The following is a 20,546-nucleotide window of genomic DNA, read 5'->3' on the forward strand; positions in this document are numbered from 1 at the left end:
TCAAGAAAGATTCAGTGATGTTACACCAACTAAGGTCAGTAATGGGATGTGCAGTCTGTGATCCTGAGTGGGAAAATGCACAAATACAGCACATCATGGCCAGGAAAGAGACACTTCTCCACTTTTGCCACTATCAGCAATAATCAGAAAATTAGATCGAGGCAATATGCTTGTTTCAAACTGTACTCTCCCTCTGGGCTATTTTGAGTATTCCCTGGAAATGTAATGGAAGAAGTGCATTTCTGACAAACAACTCCTGACCATCAGTAATCTTAGAGGCTCAGAGCATTCAAGTGCACAGCTGCACATCTGCCCTTGACCTTCTAGAGCTGCAACTGGTTTCACATGGTTCTGTGGTGTGGTTCACGTTTAGTCACGAGCTCTCAGAGGTGACCTGTGCCAGCAGGAAGTGCACCATGCACTCCCCTACCATCCTGCAGCTCTACACAAATACAAGCAAATGTCTGAAAAGGATACACAGACATCACAGACATCTGGCAAAGGTACCAATAACTAGCAACACTGAAGGAACTGTAATGCTGTGATGACTTTCTCTGATTGGAACTTTCTCTAGCAGTACTTCTGTGAGCACTTGATATATCCGTGCTTTCTAGAGCTGACAAAGTTAATGTTGTTGGAAATTTGCACGGTAAAGAATTGGTTCTGTATTCAAAGACTAATGCTCCTTAAGATCCCAGTTTTTGCACATGGGTAGCTTCCAAAATATGTTTTTTCCATTCCACAGAACATGTTTTCCTTTTATGTTAAAGCTGAAAGCTTTTATGAAATAAATTTTGTTCTACTAATCCTGAGCAAGTAAAAGAGTAGCCATGCACCATTTCACTCATATCCCAGGAATTAAAACTAATACCACTATTAAAAAAAAAAAAGAAGACTCATACCTCCACCCTTTTCCTGGCACAGAACTGAATCCAGTCCAGATAAACACTGCAGAAGCTAGCTCTTGTTATTCCTTGGAGACACGGAACATAATCTTCATCTATGTTAACGTTAAACATCGCAAGGTCACGTTCAATATAATGCCACTTTGCATAAGGCTGCAGTATCTTTTGGATGGATTCATCTTTTATCCAGTCAAGGATTTTGGGAGAACTTGCTGTAAAGTATATTATACTCTGTTGACAAAAAGTGCAAACGTTAGTCACTCTGAACTCTGATCAAAGCAGACATATTTTTACACAGAAGAGAACAAGCCAAATAGGACCCCATTAAGAACTGTAGTAGTGTATCTGTTTCTTACATTTTACTCCTTAGCATCATTATTATTTCACAGAAGTGTTCAAATTAGAAAGATGATAATAATTGATAATGGTAGCTAACAACAGAAAAAGAAGTAGTATTTTTAATATCCTTCTGCCTTCCAGGAAAATCAACACAATGATAGGAATAGAGAGTTCCAGCACTCAAACATGTCAGTACTAGAGGGTTCTATAGAGTCTATCACCAAAAAGGTAATACCAATAACAGCTTAGGCATATTTTGAAAAAACAGTAGTAGATGGTCACATCCTCAAAACAGGGCTCTTTTTCCCTCAGTGGACTTACTGTTTTCTTGGGATGATGCTTTCCTAATTTTTATTAGCCACAAAGATGAGACCTGACGGATGTGTATGACACAAATCCATTATTTGTCAATGCAGCAGGTAAAGAATAACAGATTTTTTCTTACGTGTCAGGTTAAAAAGCTGATAACTGATATAACTGAGTAACTTTTAAAGCACTGAGGAGGGAGCAGCATTCAACTGTGGCTCTTTTACCAAGTACATAAAAGCTAGAAAGCAGCAACACACGTATCTCATATCTCTGCCTGAGTTTCTAAGCTTTTCTAACCGTTTTGTCTGGACACATTAAAATAATAATAAATAAAAAAGTAATTAAAAAAATTCTATCCAAACACAACTTAGAGCATATTTTCAAAAGAATATGAAACTCAAGAAGTTCCAGTGTGTTCCATCAGCAGGAAAGCCCCATTATAATGCTTTATAATATTAATTTAGAGTAGGATTCCAAAGCAAATGAGAAGCAAGTATGATTCATGACTGAAGATGATGTAGTTCCACGTGACCTAGTCAATGGATATAGTACTACGTAAATAAATGTATAAAATTAAAATATGATGGATTACAAAGGATGGAAGTGCTACCAGCAATTTAAAAACCCCAGATCCCTCCACAGTTCTTCTTCCAAATCGTACAAAATAATTACAAAAAGTAAGAGGAGAATTGAGCTTCAGAGGAAAAAGACTAGTCAGACAGCTAGAGACAGGATGGACCTTCATTTAATGGCATGAGGAGAACAATACACTCCTTAAAAAGGATTCATGCAGAAACAATAGGAGCTGAAAACACAGCACTCAGCGAATACACAGAATTTTTGAATGCTAGAAGATGTTTAATTAAGAATATATTGAGAAGAGCTGGAAAAGGCACAAGGGAAAAAAATCACAGTAGTTGGGCAGAAAATGATTTCAAAGTATATGCAGAAGGGCTACAGGAGCTGACCCACTTTATTTGTGGGGAATAAAAATCCTTTCATAATAAGAAATTTATGCCTTTCTAGGCTGTCAATGAAACTGCAAATGAAATAAATATGATTTCAGAATAAGATGCTCAGTGCCACTCTTTGTTTAAAAGAGCAATACAATAATTATTATTGAAGGATAGAAGACCTAAAACAAAGCAAACATTTTCTTTGTTGATTTTTGAGATAGAGTTTGCTTTTTCTATTATCCTCATCTGTGTTTACAAAGAAACTGATTCAGCTGGGAAAAAAATCAGACTGGCAATCAGACAGAGAAAGAACAAAATCTTCTGTCACCTAATTAAATTCTGCTCTTGGTAACTCTTACAAGATATGTTTTGTGCAAAAGTACATCCTCAGCTATATGGCATTTCTGAAACAATATGGTAAATATTTACAACATTGGAGAAAAAACCAAAAACACTCCAAATGCTCAATGCAATGGAAGTGCAGTTCCTGCAGAAACTCCAGCCTAAGTGTTTTTTGAGTTGGTGTTTTATGTGACCTGAATACTGCCTTATCTATAGTTCTTACAATTACTTTCACACCGTTAAAAAGAAAGTGTCAAGGACTTTTAAAATGTTCACGGTGAAACTGTACAGGGTCTTGATCGAGATTCCCCCAGAAGAAAGAGCTGGGGAAGGAATGAATTCTCACCTCTGTCTCTGATACTGTTTACTTAGAGGAAAGCATTAAATAAACAGGAAAAAAGCTGACCTAATACATATTATAATCTTCTCCTTCCAAGGCTGTACTAAAGATTTTACCAAATCTTTTTAAAGCCCCTGTTTATGGAAAAAAACTAATTACTTTAAAAATACAAGGAGAAAATATCCAGATAACTTTGAGAAGTGACATTCTAGAAAAGGGATTTCCTGAGTGCACCCTTCCTTCACTAAAGGGAGCCCAGGCTAATATTGAAGATGCCAACAGGTTATTATTAACTTCTGTTCACCCTTCCCTAAAAAGAGAAGTAGATTACACAGATCAACAGGCTGAGAATGAAGAGCAACCTTCCTGAGAATGAAACTCTGTGAGTGCACTACAATAATTCCTGCTCAACTAAATCCAAGAAGAAGAGATTTGATTTTCATGTTTTCAGAGCCATCAGTAGCACACATGAACTCTGCACAGAGTGGAGATGGGGCCACAGCATTTAACCCACTCCCTCCTACTCAAATCAGGATCAACTAAGCAACCACACCTGTATCACATGGGATGAAAGTTTGTCTAAGCCATCTACGTCAGCTGCTTCTCAGGTGTGTCCAGAATCAGAAGCTCTAAACTGCCTTTCAGCTCAGTTTCACATCCCATGTGGTGAACCTCACACTTCCAGCAAGTCCTCCAAATATTAATTCATTTTAAGGCACAAAAACAGTTCCAGTTCATAAAGCAAAATTCTTCACTGCTTTAAACTAATAAGATGCTGATTTGATTTCAGCTTAGACTGGGATTTTTTCAGTCTCATTCCCCCTCAAAAGCTGAGTCATTTGCCAGCCTACATTAGTTTATGTTCCAGTTATTCAGGTTACCTTTTAAAGTAAAGCAAAACAATTGTAGCAACACACTCATTAAAGAAGAGCTATTTTTTTGTTTTGGTTTGTGGTTTTTTTTAGCTTAGTTACATTGCTTTAAAACAATTTATAGCCACAAACCCCACTTCTAAAATGAAAAAATCATGCTCACATGCAGCTTTATTTCTAATTAGTTGATTAAACAAAGCAGGTTGGTTACCAGGCACTACTGCCTGCAAAATTATTTATGAAATCCCAGAAGTAATCAACTACATGATCAAAGCAGCTTTGTAAGGCAATGAGCTTGTTTTTACTACATTGGTTCATTTGCAAAAAATGGTGATTAACTTATTTACAACAGGTCTCTCTCTGAAGTTGACAGATTTTACAATTGCAGAGATGTAAGTAGAAAGATGTCAGGGATGGTTTGGATCTCTAGCAACTGGCTTCATGGCAGTACCAGTGGCATAGAAAGCAGCACTTGGCTCTTGCTGTTTCACTAGAAGACTATAAAGCTCAACAAATTCTTCATTTGCTGGACTGTGAATTGTTCTGGCAGAGGATGAAGGTGTCTTGCTAGACTATACGGTTCAATTATTTTGACAAATTCGTATCTGTGTGGTTATTGTGATTTTAATAGCAATGCAAATATAGAAATGGTGTAAATGAACTACTGTGTAATCAATGGAATAAACCAACTTCAAATCTGTTGCGTTATATATGTAAAAGAGAAGGTAAGAAGGGGGTTTGCACTACTAAAAGGTACATTCGAGAAACAGCTCTTCAGAAGTTTCCCAAGAACCTTATGCTTGTTAATATCTTCCTTTTCTTTTCCAGAAAAAAAAGAGAGAAACAGTGGAAAGGCCAAGGCAAGAAGAAATACCAAACTGTTAGTGATGTGTTGTAAGAACGTAAGAACATAAGTAAGAAGGCTTTGTCTGACTTTATCACCACAGGATGGTAACTCACCTTCTTGATCTCCACTGAAGCTTGCCTGCCATTTTGTGTACTAACTGTAAGTATAAGTGATCACAATTAAATTTAGCAAAGGGAAACATTAATTAATTTTCCCTATCCCAGTGGAAGGTGTCTCTGCCATAGGAGGAGGGTTGGAACTGGATGATTTTAAGATCAAACCAAATGATTCTACAGTTCTATGATCTAAAATCAAGTCAGTCTGACTGCCAGACTGTGGTGCAGATGGATAAACATAAAGCAAAAGACTTCAAATGCTCTTTCTTCTATAGACAAACAGCATTCTATCTGACAAACCTGCCTAGGAACAAAGTGCACTACACCCAAAGAGGTTACCTTGATATAGTATCTGATAAGGATTCTGCGCAGATCGAACACTTGCAGCATTGTGGCAGCGTTGTTGTCGATGATGCTGTATCCTTCCAGGATGTACTGGGTTCGTGTGATCTCCCACGTCAGCCAGCGCAGGTTAAAGGCTGCATTACAGGACAGCAGGTGAGGCAAGTGCCCAGGCTTGCAGCAGCAGCAGCCTTCGTTGTCCTCATCTCCTTCTGTTATAGCTTCCACTTCTCTCTGCTGGCAGTATGTCCCTTGGCAGAGAGAAAAAGAGAGTGTGCTGCCAGTTATTGGGGGAGGAGGAAACAAAGGACGTCTTGCAAGCTCACATTCAAAGTTTGTTTGAAGGTTGTATGCACTTGGCAAAAATGTGAAAGAACGAGCTACGGCAACAAACTCGACATGCTAAGTGAGCCATGTGCAGCAGCAAAGAAAGGGCTGTACATTACTCATTTACTACTGTCACCTATAAAAGCCAAAAGGGTCTGAACTAATGTTCTAGTTCTAATGGGTTCTGAGCTGAGCTAAACTACAGACTACAGCTTCTGCCTTCATAAAAACTCACGAGGAAGCAACACTAAAGAGTCTTGCTCCATAAGGCACATTAGGCAAATTGATCCAAGTCTCAGGCTGCTTATTCAACTAACATACTGGACCCAAAGAAAGATTTTAGTGTGTCAGAGCACTTGTAAAATCTGGGTTTTAGCAAACTATCTTGGAAAGCAGGTTCCAAAAATAACATCTACTGGGTTGTTCTCTCTCCCACTGGAGTAAAAGCTATTCTGGATCAAACATCTCTAATGAACAGCACTAGTGGCAGTACATCACAAGAACAGAACAGCTTTCTAATTAGTCTATTACACAGGCTTTAGATCAAAGTAGAGCAAATTTTTCTAAAAAGGATATGTTACCTCAAAAGGAAGTCATGAGGCAGATACAGAAGCAGTAATGCAGACTCTGCATTTTCAGCCTGTGCTGTGCACACTAGATGGTCAAGCCAAGCTCTTGTAGATCTGAAATCTATGAATGTAGTTCCTATACCATGTAAGGCACTATTAATAAAAACTGAGACAGACACCCATTTGCTCCTCCCACTATTCTCAAAATACATAAGTTTTATGCTCTTGATGTATGCTTCTTTTTAAAATTTACTCTCCATAGGCTGTTGCAGAACTTACTCTCCACTGAGTTTGTACATGAACCATCTTTCAAGGGCATCTCCTATGATGCAAGTTATACATCTTGCACAGGCCTTCTGCCAGAGGTTCACTATCACCCCACAGACTGCTGACTCCATCAACTTCTAAACAGACTTGACAGGAGAGAAGGATGTGAGACACTGCACTGCAGATCAACAGCTCCCTCCCCACCAGGACCAACAGACCTGTTGTGTCACTGTAAATGGGAGAAGAATTTGGCTGTGTTCATCACCTGACTGTTGAGCCAGGAGAGAACACGCTGCCAGCTTCAATTCCCTGCAGTCTGCCAGCACCCCAAAAGAGAGACTGGAGCAGGGCAGCATCCCAAAGGCCTTTCTGTGGAGCATGATGACAACTGCTGTGCCCTCATCTGTCTGTTCCAGTCCCATCACAGCTCTCTGGTCAACAACCTGTGACCTTCAGTTTGTATCAACAGAAGTAGCATCTAGAATATCCCTTTCTCCTCACTAAGAAAAACCTTTCAAAATACAACAAAATAGGGGTTATCACTTTTTTTTTTTTTTTTTTGCCTGTGCATCTGCTAAAATGTGTGCAGCAAGCAAAACACACAAGTAAAAAAGAATAGAAAAATCTGAAAGAAATGTGTGAGAAAAAATAGGATCGTAGCCCTCAGAGATGGCAAATATTCAGTATATTCCAGTGTTTTCTGTTCAGTTTGCCATGAATGGAAATTTACACTGTGAACACAGTGTTGCTAACACACTGATATGCATTCTTCCTTAGACCTCAGGGATATGAAATACAATATGAAAAATTATTAAAGTCTTCAGGTCATCCAAATATAAACATCTTGCCTTTCAATACTGCCAAGTAAAAACCATGACCTATTAGGCTGGCATTTCCAGCTGGACTGGACATGAACTGGACTGCTTCTGCTTCATATTTCACAGATTTCTACATGAATTAACACTTACTGCTCAACAGCAAAAAAGCCCAAGAAATGCTCTGGGTCAGCAGATGCTTCTGTGAAATCCAGTCAGAAGACATCGTACTCAAACTGAATTAGGGAAAACATTCCTTTGCACATTGCTTGAAAAGAGTAAAACAAATGCTCCATGCTGGTGCTGTTACTATTGCTGTTACGTCTATTTTTGAAAGTTTAAAGGTCTTTCAGTATTACACTGAATTTAAGAGAAGATGCATCTTCATCCCAGGTGCAAAATTAAGTATTTCCAAATGTTTGCAAGTGATGAAAAATGAAAAACACAATGAACATCTGTTCCTGATCGTGCTACAACAGGATTTAAAGATTTTTAAAGAGCCTTTCCTCAGTCTGTGTAACTATTCGTATAAAATATATAAAAATAAAACATAAACATAAATAATAAATATAAAATAATAAGAAAATAAAATAAATAAATATAAAAATGTATTTTTAATGGAAATATCAAATTTTATTTCTATAGAAGGCTTTATTCTCTGTACCACCTCTTTCCATAAATGCCAAATATTATTACTGCAGTTTCTGTAATTACTAGTTTGCTTAGGGGACATATTTTGTAACATACAGGCCCAAGGAGGCCAGTAAGGCAAAGAAAAGGTGAATTCCAGAGACCCTCAATGTTTAAAGAAAATTGTCATCACATGCATAACAAACAGAAGATGATGCCAGAACATTATTTACATTCTTAGCTAATTCTACAGGTTCAAATGCCTCCAAGGTGTCTTTGCTAGGCAATTTTAATCAGCTAAAATTATACTACAGGGGGTGCAATCAATGTTGAACTTGAGGAGCAAGAGTCATTCTAAGAGGAACTGTGTTATTACAAAAGCTATGGGGAACAACCAAAGGAGTGCATGTGGTCGTTTTATGGATTTATTCCAAAGAATGAAACCAGGGCTGTGCTCTTCAACATCCGGCAAACATGCACTTGATTAACAAAAGCTGTTTGATGGACTTGGGCACCACCAGCTTGGGGATTTGGTGTCTTCACTGCTTGCTGAGCCTCTGGGGTATCCCTCTTTAAAGGTGTAACCTGAGCCGTGGCCAGTGCTCTGACAAAACACCAAATCCTCATTCCTGGCTGATTAGTATTTCCAAACATCTAGAGAAAGGACTCAAGTCCACAAAGACAACATTCAGGCTTGATGGTCAAGTATGTGTTGGTTCCCTCCCAATTCCTGCAGTCAGTTCTAGAACAACTGCCAGTAATTTCCTCTCATCTTTAATGGAGCCTTTAGTGCATTTAGTCCTTAAAGCACTGGCTGGACTTCAATGCCAGATTGGCATTTTACTGTAAAATTTCATTTACCAGAGCATACATCAATCCTCTTTGGTTCATTACTCCAGACAGTGGTACCACAGAGACTAAGAGCATGTGCTCAGCTTTATGCATTGAGCCAGAAGGGACAGGACACAGTAAATGAAGTCAAGCATTTGTGTTTGTCTTCTACAGAAGGCTGGACTTTTTTGTATGTACTATAAACTGATGATTTAAATGACAATTTTTATATTTCTTCTCAAAAAATTAGCAAGTTCAAGCAACTCTGAGAGAATTATTCATAAAACCAAAGAGTAGGGAACAGAACGTGCACTTCAATTCTGCAGTATAATTAAGTGTAGTACCATTAAATATTAAAATACAGGAAAATGTTTTCACTGGTAATTAGTTATTTCAAAATCTGAGGGAAAAACTTTTTTTTTTTTTTTCATTTCTTCCTGCAGTAGGAGGAAAATAATCTTGTGCACTTCACTCAAGTTTAGTCATTCACTCTGACCCTTGCTAATATAGATGTGACCAATTCATTTGTAAAATATCTAACACTGGAGGGTTGCCAAAAAACCAGCAATGTAAAAAATATTGCCAGCTGAACAAAGCAAGGTCAGCCTGTGTGAGCTCAGGAGAAAGCCAGGGTGAGAACTTGGAGCTCTTTGTATTTTCCTGACACATCAGGATTTGAGGACAGACTTGTGCTTTGCCAGAATGATTTGACCTAAATGGAAATGAGAAAAATGAAATTGAAGACTAATCTTGCTTCAAGAGGATAAAATACTCTGAACTGAATGATCACCCAGCCTTCTAGAATTAAAGGCTGAAACCATAGTGTGCTTTTGAATTCAATTTTGAAAACTCAGGTAGTGAAAAGATCTGAGGGGCCAGAAAGAAAAGCCCATGACACAACCACATACCAGAAGTATTCTAGGAGCAGTTTTAATTTCCATAAAACACTTCAGTTTAACAACACATCCAGAACAGAGACTAATTATTGTGGCTGAAGGTAGCAACAGCTTGAGCACTGAGGATTGCTGACAAATAAGCAGCCAGGGTACATCAAAAGGGCTCATGCCCAGGGTAACTCCTTTCCTAAGCCATGCAGAGGTCTCTTCACAGATGACTCCACAAAAATGCCTGGTTGCCCACCATTTGTTTGCCAAAATCAAGCACAGGAATGCAAGCACAAATAAATGCATTACAGTAGAATTATCTGGCTCTGCTTCAACAGGTTTATGCTGCAAATCCAAGCATTCCCAAATTCTGATGGAAAAGGCTCCTTCTCAACCAGCATTTTTCTTTTCTGCTCAGGATAGCAGTTTAAAAAACTGTAAGTTATCACACAAAAAAAGCACAGTGAGCATAACTGCAACCATTGGGAGGCCATCCTCTACTGAAACACACATCAGATATGGTTCTAGAAACAGAAAAAACCAAATACTTCAGAGGAGTGAACTGAGCTCACAAATGGAAAGTCATGAACTGGAGAATTAGATTCATTCTACCAATAATTTTCATTCAATCTATAACTTTTTTCCACTCCTTCCTGCTCTTTTGCTTGTGGAACCTGTTCCACAAAATAAAGAACAGTAATTTATAAGTTCTGATAGTCTCAGCTTTTTTCAAAGAAAAAATTCAGGACTTAAAAAACAGTATCAATTCCTCAAACATCAAAGCTATTAGGTATAAAATTTGGCTTTCAGCTGCTTCAGGTGCTTGTATGTCTGAAAAACAATCTGGTTTTCAAACCAGATCAGTTGCTGTAGTACCAGGCATCCCCCTCTCCTCAGAAACCTTTCCTTTTCTTGGCCCATGGGGACACAATAAGAAAGGTCACGTGGAGGTAGCATTCTCCAAAGATGTTTGTTGTTAAACTTGCAGCTATGAAATACCACAAAAACTTCTCATGTCACATCTTTTGCAGTGAAATGCAAGATGCAATATTTTGGTTTTGGCAGAGATATTTTCTCAGTAAAAAGGCTGTACTGCACTTAACATTTTCCTTCTTTCCAGAAGTCTTCTCCAGTGCACCCATAAATACACATAAAATTGTGAAAGGACAAAAAAGGAAAAAAGACACCGAATATTTATTCTATTATGTGCTACAGAAGCTGTTCTAAGCCTATTTGAAATTTATAGATGGCTTCCACTGTTGGAGCATCATTATACACCTAGAAAGGGTTATACATCACAGATCTCTTGCGTTGAACATAAAGTATCCCCTTCCCTGTTTCATGCTATTCTTCCCAATTAAATCACCAAGACTGAAAAAACTCCTTTGCATCCTTTCTATCCATGCTTCTAGTACTTCCAAGAATTGTGTCTCTCAGTCTTTGTTCTTTCCCACAAACACTGCACTTTTGGTTTTTAACCTTCTCTCCCAAGAGATGTGTCCAAAAAATGCTGTTTTTCTCTGAACTCTTTGTAATTTATCAATACCTTTTAATGTTCTGGTACATGTTGAACATACCTCAAGTGTGGTCTCTGGGAAAACATGAACATGGGCAATTTTATTTCCCAACAGCAAGAGGTGATTTGTAAAAAAAAATAAAAGTTGCAACCACTCTTTGAATAAAGAATGATTCTTCCCAGTGCTACAGAGCCTTCAGACACAAAAATCAAACACAAATAAATATTCCTTACACTGGTAATGTACTTGCTGCTGTAATAAAACTATGCACCATACACATGCTGCAGAAATGAGTAACTGTCCTTATTAGACATCACTACCATGCCTGGAGCACACAGCCTGGACTGGCTGCTTTCATACACCATTCTGCGTGGGAAATAAGCTAGCTAGCACAGAGAGAGCCCCACAGGCAATCCCATCCTGCTGCCACAGCTGCCTGCCACTGTGTACAGCTACATCTGTGTCTGCCCTGCGATTCTTGCCTTGATCCAGCTAATGAAGTTCCAAGTGAAGCATGAATATTGCACGTGCAACATGCAGTAACAAAAAATCACAGCAGAGATTTAGAAGTTCATTAAATGACTGAAGAATACTGTGCAGGAGTTAGAGAACTGCTCCTGAAGACTTCAGCAACACCATCAGTAAGTAGTTTCGACACATCTAATGCTTAAATGAATATTCTCCAAAAGACACTTTGTAGACACACAGACTAAACAGGAAAACATTTTAAATCTCCCTTGTTCTACAGGGAACTCGTGAGAGGGAGATATTTTGACATTGCTTCTGCTTGTTCCCTGACTGTGGGTTTTCCCATCTCTTCCTTTCAAATTAAATGACATGTTATGTATTTCTTCTGGCAGGCTGCTTTTAGCATTCCGCTGTGGTCTAACACACACAGCAGAGTTAAGCAACTGAAGGGCTCAATTCCCTCACACCACTGTGCAGCTCCTTGGAAATCTTCTTCTGGTTTCAGCTCATTTCTACCTTCTCTTTGCTGTCCATAAAGGAGGAGCTGGGCATTTCCTGTCAATGCCTGGAGGTCTTGAGCCTCCCCTCTGCTTTGCACTCGGGATGAATGACACAGTGGAGGCACATCCCTTCTCTGTCCATAGAATGTGAGAGTGAAAAACTAATTTGTCCAAGGTGTTTATGAACAGGACTAAAGACAGATGAAAGGAATCCCAGATTTGCTGACTCACTTCTTTCAGTCTGCTCAGTCTGTGACATAACCTTCTTATGCTGCCTGCAGGCGTTTGGTTGGGTTTGTTTTTTCATTTAAAAGCTGAGACAAATGCTTCTATTACAAACAGTTAGAAAGGTATCTGGATCAGTCACTTACACTGCCAAATCTCAGTTAGGATGGACTGCAAACTGGGGAGGCAGCAAGTACCTCCTGCTACAGTACACTTAAATTCAGAAGGCTCTGTGACCTCTTCTTAGGGCACTACCAGTATTGCCAGCACAGACCTTCAGCTACCACAACAAGGAACGCGTAGGAAAATCCAGAGCTCTACAATGCAAATATTGCTTTTGGTTTAGTCATAAACAGAAAACAGTCACAGAGAACACTCTTGTGATTCACTCATTTCCAAAGCAAACACAGATTTCCTATTTAAGTAACAGCAGATTTTTGGGGCCCTCAATTAAAATTACTTCCTTGAAATTGAAGTGAAGCAGCCAAAGCTCAGAAATTACAGATTGCAAGTTCCTCCTCTAGTCCTTTTCTCCCCCTTGTGGGAAACCATTCTGTATAATGAAAGGAATTAGGGTCCCCTGTAAAAAAACAGTGCATGGCTGGACAACTAAAAATAGGAATGCAGGATGCCCAAAGCAAAATCTGGTGCTTAATAACTGTCACTTGACTCTGTAAACCATCAGCTTCTTCCAGGGCAGTACCATACACCCTCTGTATGTAGAATCCCTACTGTATTCAGTATTCAGGCTGCATTCACCAGCCCTTTGCAAGATTTGAAATGGGGAAGAATGTGCCCAATCCACACAGGAGATATCTCTCAGTGCTGTTTGGTGGAAGCCTGCTCCACCTTCCTGCCCCTGCAGGCAGCAATACCGTTCAAGGGAAGGAGCAAAGAATGCCTTCCAAGGCAAAATTTCAGTCTCAGCTTTCACACAACTTCCTTTGAATAGCCTTGATTCATTCCCTTATGAACTTCTGTATTCAGGTCAGCCCCTCTGGCTCCCTTTACTCAGACTAGTGCCTGGGCACCCCGTGGCCTGCAGCCCCACCAGAGCAGCCCAGCTCCTTGTTGGCAGAAGGACCAAACCACATACAGGAAAGGCACAGTTCTGCAGCACAGTATCTAAAGCACAGCAGCCTTCATGGGTTACCTGGAGGTACAAACAACCCTCTGGTGTCAGCACATCACCCCAGGAAGTCTCCACTGGGCACACAGCAGATTATCTGCTCACATTTTGGTGTCCATGAGGCTTTTGTTATAGTCTGCATCAGGCAGATCCAGGCATCCTTATCTGGCTTGTGCTTGGTTCCCCTCTGGGTGCCTTTGGTTCTCTGACTCCATCCTTAAGCCGGCTTGTAATCCATGTGATTTCTCTGGCACTCATTCTGCACAGTCCAGTGGGGTTCAGCTCTCACATGGCATAGCAAATGCCACATCTTTGAGCTGGTTTTGTCTCAGGTGAATTCCTTTATTCAACCCTACATGGCTTCTCTGTTCCAGGCCAAACAATGGAATAGTAAGACACACACTCCTAGTTTCTGTTCCCATAACAACTCCTCTACCAAATACTCTGAAAACCAGAGAAAACTCCCTTACATACCATATCTGTGAGGGCACAGAATAACCACAAATTTTGTCTTATTCTTGGAATAGGATTATCCAGTGGGTTCAGAGAAGAGAGGGAGTCCATTTTTCTCCTATTTCCAACTACTTCTACCTCTAGTATTGAGCAGTCTCTCCCCCCAATGATACTCTGAGGGTGAGGAGGCAGAGGGAACTAGATTTGTACTGAGGATGAGATCATCTAGGTGAAACCATTTCCCCACTCCACTCCACCTCCAGTAACTAGTATTACTTTCCAGTTCAATTTGCTGCAGCTCTCTTGGTCCAGATCCATCAAAGCCTCAGGTAAGAAAGAGGTGCAGCTTTGCAGGATGCCAGCCTCCCCCTGAGGAGTGCAAGGAAGACTGGGAAAGAGGATATTCCTCTTGAGAACTCAGCTGGCTCCCAACAGCAGTCTATGAAAGACATGAGAGGCTGTGGGGCTCAGCCTCAGCTGAATTTAAAGACCTGCTGCAGCTGGCAGACATGCTGGATCTATTCACAAAGTAAAACAGTATTAACTACAGTTAATTAACACTGAACAGCATTAGGCAATCTGTATGGAAAGGTCAATTTTCAGAGACATTTAATTACTTAAACTGTGATTTTAGGGAATACAGAGATGTCTCAACAGGTGGCACACTGCAATATTTGAGCTCTGCTCTCAGATCCAAGTGCCAAATGGCACTTGCTGGCTGTGAATGATCCTGGCTCAAAGTCAAAGAAAGTCTTCCCAAACCACTTTGCAACAAAACTATCCAGTTGTTCCCCATTCAACTTCCAGTTCATTATGCCTGTCTGCTAGGCCCTTGATCTTTTTATCCAGCTAGCATGTGGCTTGAGCATCCTCATATGCTTTCATCTGTTTCAAATATTTACTTTACTTCTCCTGCCTGGAGATGGTGATGATAGAGAGGGACCCAGCAGTAAGGGGAAACTGCACAAAAAAAAAAAAAAAAAAAAAAAAAAGAAAAAACACCTCACAAAACTCCTGTCATTTCAGTGAGAAGGAGATTTCTTTCTTCTGTTTGTTTCAAATCCCACATTGAACTATTTTAACAAAAAAGGATGATCAGCAAAGATAAATTTGGGAAGTTAGACTGCAGACACCTATCCCTGACACAGCAGCACCACTGCTCACCTTGGGGACACCCAAGAAGCAGATGAATGCAAGAATACTTGCGTACATCTCTTGGAAGTTGAAGCAAGCCTCAGTAGCACACATGCATGACTATGTATTCCTCAACAATCTTCATAAACAACATGAAATTATAAGGCTGATAAACAAATTATCTTTCTTCCATTCCAGTTGTTTTTCCTCCCAATTTGCATTTGCTCTGAATAGGGATCTGATGAGGTACTACAATACCAAGCTGTTTCAGACATTTACTGTTTCCTTTCCACATAACTTTGCTGAGGACACAAGAGTGTTATCTTCATCCCCACTACACAAGAAGGAAAGTGAACATGAAGCATTCACCACAACCTGTTCAACATCCTACATGGAGTCTGTCATAAAGTCAAGACTTGAGCCCACACATGTTATTTCCTAGTCTAATCCTCCCACACTTAAGTGCATTCAAAGAGCCAGTCTGTCGCTTATTTTCTCACACTCAACCTTGTTGAAAAGTCACCTTGATTACACTCTGCTGTTCTAGTGTGACAGAGACCATCTCAGCATCAGCTTCTTGCATGGCTTGACACAGGATATTTTCAATGGAAGGAGTTTTATTTTGTTTTTTTTTGGTTTTTTTGGGGTTTTTTTTTGTTTCCCAAATACAAGGTTTTTTGGGTTGAACAATTTTAAGAACAATTCTAATTTTCATAGTTATGGAGGAAAATAAATAATCTGAAAAAATAACTGAGTATTACTCAAAAGATCTCTGACCCAAGCAAACCACTCAACAAACCTTCTTTCTGAAAGTCTTTTGATACTGCAGAACATGGTTCCAAATTTCTTAACATCTAGATTTCAAAACAACATTAATATAATGATACAAAGAAGTACCAAGCTTTCAGAGAGACAAGTATCTGTAGAAAGAGAAAGGTCCTCAAACTCTACATCCTACTATAGAGTTGTGATAGGATTAAAAGGACAGGATTTATGCTGGTTTTGTTGTTATTTAAATCATCACGGATCCTTACCTCGAAATTCGAGCCCTCTGAGCTGAAAGGTGACCAGGCCATTTCCAATTTCGATCAAGTGCACAAAGGCATTTAAATAATCTGATGCCAGAATAAAACAGTCTCCTGTGTTGTAGTTTCCCCAGCGGCCCAGGATCAAATCTCCACAAAGAGACTCCTGCAAAGATCTTGTCAAATGCTCATAAAAAATGGAGTTCAGATTATTGTCGTCATTTCCTACAAACAGAGCAGCATACATTTGTAAAATAAAAAACTATACAAAGCCATTCTCCATAAAATTTTATGTTCTTTTTCATTCCTGCTTAAATCTTCTTCCTCTAGCTAGATGATATCTTCCTGATACTTTATACAATCTACATTTCCTAGGTAGCCCTTCAATGAATCAGGTAAGTATGAACAATATTGTAAATAAAAGATCACATTAGTGCTAGCACATATTTCAGACTCAATCAAATAACCTCCATGATTCACAACAGTAAGAATTTCTTGGCTCCACTAAATGTGGAGCCAATGCTAAGTTAATGTCTACATACTATCTTAATCTAAAGAAACAAAAAATCGTTACTACTTCAGATCATATGCTTAAATTTGAACCTTTTTTCCAAGATTTTTAAATACTTTGGTCGCACAGCAACCAATAATTTTGTTAGGATTATTTTTCTTTTAGTCCTCCAGGAATTTTTACAAGGCTTTGTCCATGAAGAATATATGCTTGACATGAGAACTGCTTTCCTTTTCTGCAGTGCATCAGTGTCCCACCTTCAATACTCTCAAAATGCTGGTGCACAAATACACGTACAAACCAACATCTTGTAGGTGTATTTGTATGCATGGGAGTGTATGTGGATATGGGCAGTCATGCATTTTTATGTTTGTGCATATTTAGGAGGAGAGCTAACATGGAGGTGAAAAAACCCAGAAGATGAGGCTTGCAGAGGCTATGCCTTTCCTACAAATTCCTCCTTGATACCAGAGGAGGAGAGGGCCTGTAACTGCACTGCTTTTTGTGCCCACAGCCATTACGCACCCAGCCCTGGTAGGTTTGTCCGTGTGTGCCTGTGTCCATGCAGACACACTGACCTGTGCACCTTCTGGATTGTATTGGGTCAAAATTTAAGCAAGTCAAAAAATAAGTCTTTTAAACACATGTACTAAAGGAATGCTTTTCTTGAGCTACAGGGTTTAAAACATAATTCACTTATTAGCATATATAACAATGGTAAAAGTCATTGCTATCAGGTGACAAAATGTCCTTGGGAAAAATCTTAGCTCCCTGCCTTAAATGATAAATAATTAAAAAGCACCATTCATGCTTCAAACTACTAATACCTCTCTTGCCTTCTTGGACAGCCTGGATTTAATCAATTTCTGCTTGACAATGTGTATTTGTTCATGTTTATTTGTTCATGTTACTGATGTAATGGATAAGGATAAAAAGGGTGTGAGGGGTAAACCAGCAATAATTAAAATGTAAATTTCTAACTCTACAATACAACCCCAGCCATCTATGTGGCAAGATAAAATTGCCCTCATAACACTAAAGTGAAAAAACCCATATATTACATATATTAAACCTTGGCCTCTCTCACTGGGACTGGATTTTGGCATGTGACACTGGTATCAGCTCCCCTGCAAAAAGGGCCCTGTCCCACCAGGCACTGAAGAGTGCCAGCTGATGTAGCACATGTTCTCTGTGTCCACTGATGTGCCAAAAACTGCTCCCACTTTCCAGTCTCACAGGAACCACTCAGTGTGGCCTGGGAAGCTGCTCTGCACGGCCATGGTGCTCATTTAATACACTGACACCCAGCAGAACAGCCCACCATCTTTCCTACCTCTTCCTCTTTCAAGTTTCCCAACTTCCCTTCTATCCCCTCTCAAAAAGGTTACTCTCCAGGGGAGACACCTGTCAGCCCAAACAGTGGCAGGGGTACCACTAACTTGCTGCTTTTTCTCCAAAACCTTTCCCTGCCCTCAGCTGACCTCTGAGTCTAGCTAGGGTGCCTGCTGCATATTCCACACAAACTCCAGGGTTATGATTAACCAAGCAATCGGCAGCCCAGCAGCTCTCTGTCTGATCAGCTACACATAACTGAGGAGTGAATTTATTCATCGGGTCACACGACTTAAACTGGTGCTCTGCTACATTTAAAATGCTCTGGTTTGTACACACAACATTTAAACCCTTTGCATCTCTTCAGCTTCCCCAGCAAAGCCTTGCCATTGTAAATATATCACATTCTGCAAATGAAGCAAGACACCCAAACTCCCAGGCCATACCTGCATCTTTTTCGATCTGGATTGCCAGTCTGGTGTTGGAATGGTCCGATCTTTTGGTGCTGGAAATAAAGACATGTTTACAGCCAATTCTTCTTTTTAAATAAACAATTCTCACAATAAACACTTTTTTTTTGTTTAACATGTCTCTTCATTTTGCATTTATATAATTAGGCAGTTCACACTAATCCATTCATCAGGCATATATAGTTATTTCAAGTCATTATTGCTATTGATATTGTAGCTTATCAGCACACTCTTTCCGCCCATTTCCCTTCTTGTGGGACACAGTCCATTCACAATTTGGAATCTGACACAATGCTATGTACTTAACTAATTGAACTGGCTCCAGAAACAGATCAGCCAGGTGCTACCAAAACAACGAATAGAAAGAATATTTAATCAGTCTTTCTTTCCTTCTAAGCCTTAAGGGAAACAGCTGGACTCAAGAAGTTTTCTTTGGGTAAAAACATTTCTGTGGGTGTGTACCATCTATGGAAAAACAACAATACAAAAATACTTTACTTAGTTTCATACTTAGCTAGGCAGCAACAGGAGAGTCCTTGGTCATTCTTATTGCTTGAAAAAGAGTAAATTAGAGGGCCTTAGTTCATGCAGGCACTAACCCTGTCACCCTTATGAATGGCATGTTCCTTATTCACTATTTTCACTGTAACAGTGGAATATAAACAACACAGGAAAAATGATTACAAAAGAGAAAGCAACTAAAAGGGTAGATTGGATTGAGCTTTTATTACTACCTGTAACAAAAGATACTATTAAAGTTGTAAAAGAAGGAATGAGTAAATCGCTGCGGGCCAGCATGTGTTAAACAGAAGACAATGATTGCTGTGGTGAGCTGGGATATTCAACACCAAGTCCAAAGCACCTCCCAAGCACCCAGGGGTACTTGGGGCAAAAGTGGAACTCTGGCTAATAAAAATGTTTTAGTAAACATCAATTTCCCTGAAATACTGCTCTGGCATGGGTATATAAGGATTTCAGGACACTTCATTGAGAATACTGCCTCAAAAGTTTCCCCTCAATCATTAGCCTTAACAGAAGACCTAGCTATTGTTGGAGTCCCAAGCACAGAAAATGTCCCTTTATCTGTGCTGACAGGCTCAGGCAGTCAAGAGAACACTGGGTTTAACTTAAGACCATGGAGAAGGCTTCTAAAACTGAGTGGAGAATCTGGGAATGTGAATGTGTGAGTTAGATAGAATTATATTAAGTCACTGGGTGAAAAATACAGAGTTTAGAGTTTGAGACATAGTAGTGAATAAGAGACAACATGGAGGTTCTTGGGCATTGGTTTGTCTTTGCCTTTCTTCCCTCTTCTTCATGGATTTTAGTAATATTGTGTGATTAAGTGAAAAAGTCCACAGTGCAGAACATGGGGGTTTGGTTATTGGGTTAAAAGTAAAAATAAATTAGTTGGTATTTGATAATTGGATCGTTTATGCTTAAAAGACCTTGTGGACAGGGCCTGAAGTTGCCATTTGTAGCTTGTTAGGTTAGTGTGTAGAAGAACTTACAATCTGTAAAAATGTAATATAGATAAGGTAAAATAAACATCCTCAGTCCAAATGTGAAAATCATCTCTCTGCTCGTCAATCCTGATCCAGGGGATAAGAATTGAACACTTTTACAGTTGGTGCCTCTTATGAGACACTTTTACATTTGGTGCCCCAGAGACTTTCACAATCTATCTAATATGCAAATATGATCTCTCATTCCTTGGAAAATAAGACTAAAGCAAAACCAGGAGAAAGCCCAAACAACAGCCAGCATAAGGTTACGTGTGACAGTGGCAAGGACCTCATCTGTACAAAGGCCTGCAAGCACAGGGGAGAAGAGCCACACCACCACCTTTCCTGGCATGGGATCCAAGGGAGACACCCAGGTGTGGCCCTCACCGAGTCCTTGGTGGAACTGCAGTGAGACTGGCACGGCTGGGTGGGACTGGCTGGGGTCTGGCTCATGGTGTGTGGAGCACAGGGCCCAGAGGAGATTTTGAACAGGCTGGAGATTGACCAGTCAGCCTCCACAGCCTGAATTTAACTACTCACTGTGAAAGACCTGCAGACGTGCCCCAAGGAAGATGGCACCAAAGAG

The 20,546-nt window shown here is 39.7% G+C and overlaps 1 protein-coding gene across 1 annotated transcript in view; it reads right to left on the reverse strand.

Annotated features, from left to right (window-relative positions):
• Positions 1 to 20,546, reverse strand: part of PCNX2 (pecanex 2) — a 149,366-nt gene that overhangs the window by 21,644 nt on the left and 107,176 nt on the right. Inside the window, exons 24-27 of the mRNA XM_005518660.3 lie at positions 18,432 to 18,490; positions 16,152 to 16,367; positions 5,366 to 5,619; positions 903 to 1,136 (exon numbers count right to left, since the gene is read on the reverse strand). Coding sequence (XP_005518717.2) covers positions 903 to 1,136; positions 5,366 to 5,619; positions 16,152 to 16,367; positions 18,432 to 18,490 — 763 coding nt within the window. The remainder of the gene's footprint in view (positions 1 to 902; positions 1,137 to 5,365; positions 5,620 to 16,151; positions 16,368 to 18,431; positions 18,491 to 20,546) is intronic.

The sequence above is a fragment of the Pseudopodoces humilis genome, chromosome 3, assembly GCF_049639895.1.
Source record: "Pseudopodoces humilis isolate 2021_Gansu_Grassland_sample_001 chromosome 3, ASM4963989v1, whole genome shotgun sequence".
Taxonomy (NCBI): Eukaryota; Metazoa; Chordata; class Aves; order Passeriformes; family Paridae; genus Pseudopodoces; species Pseudopodoces humilis.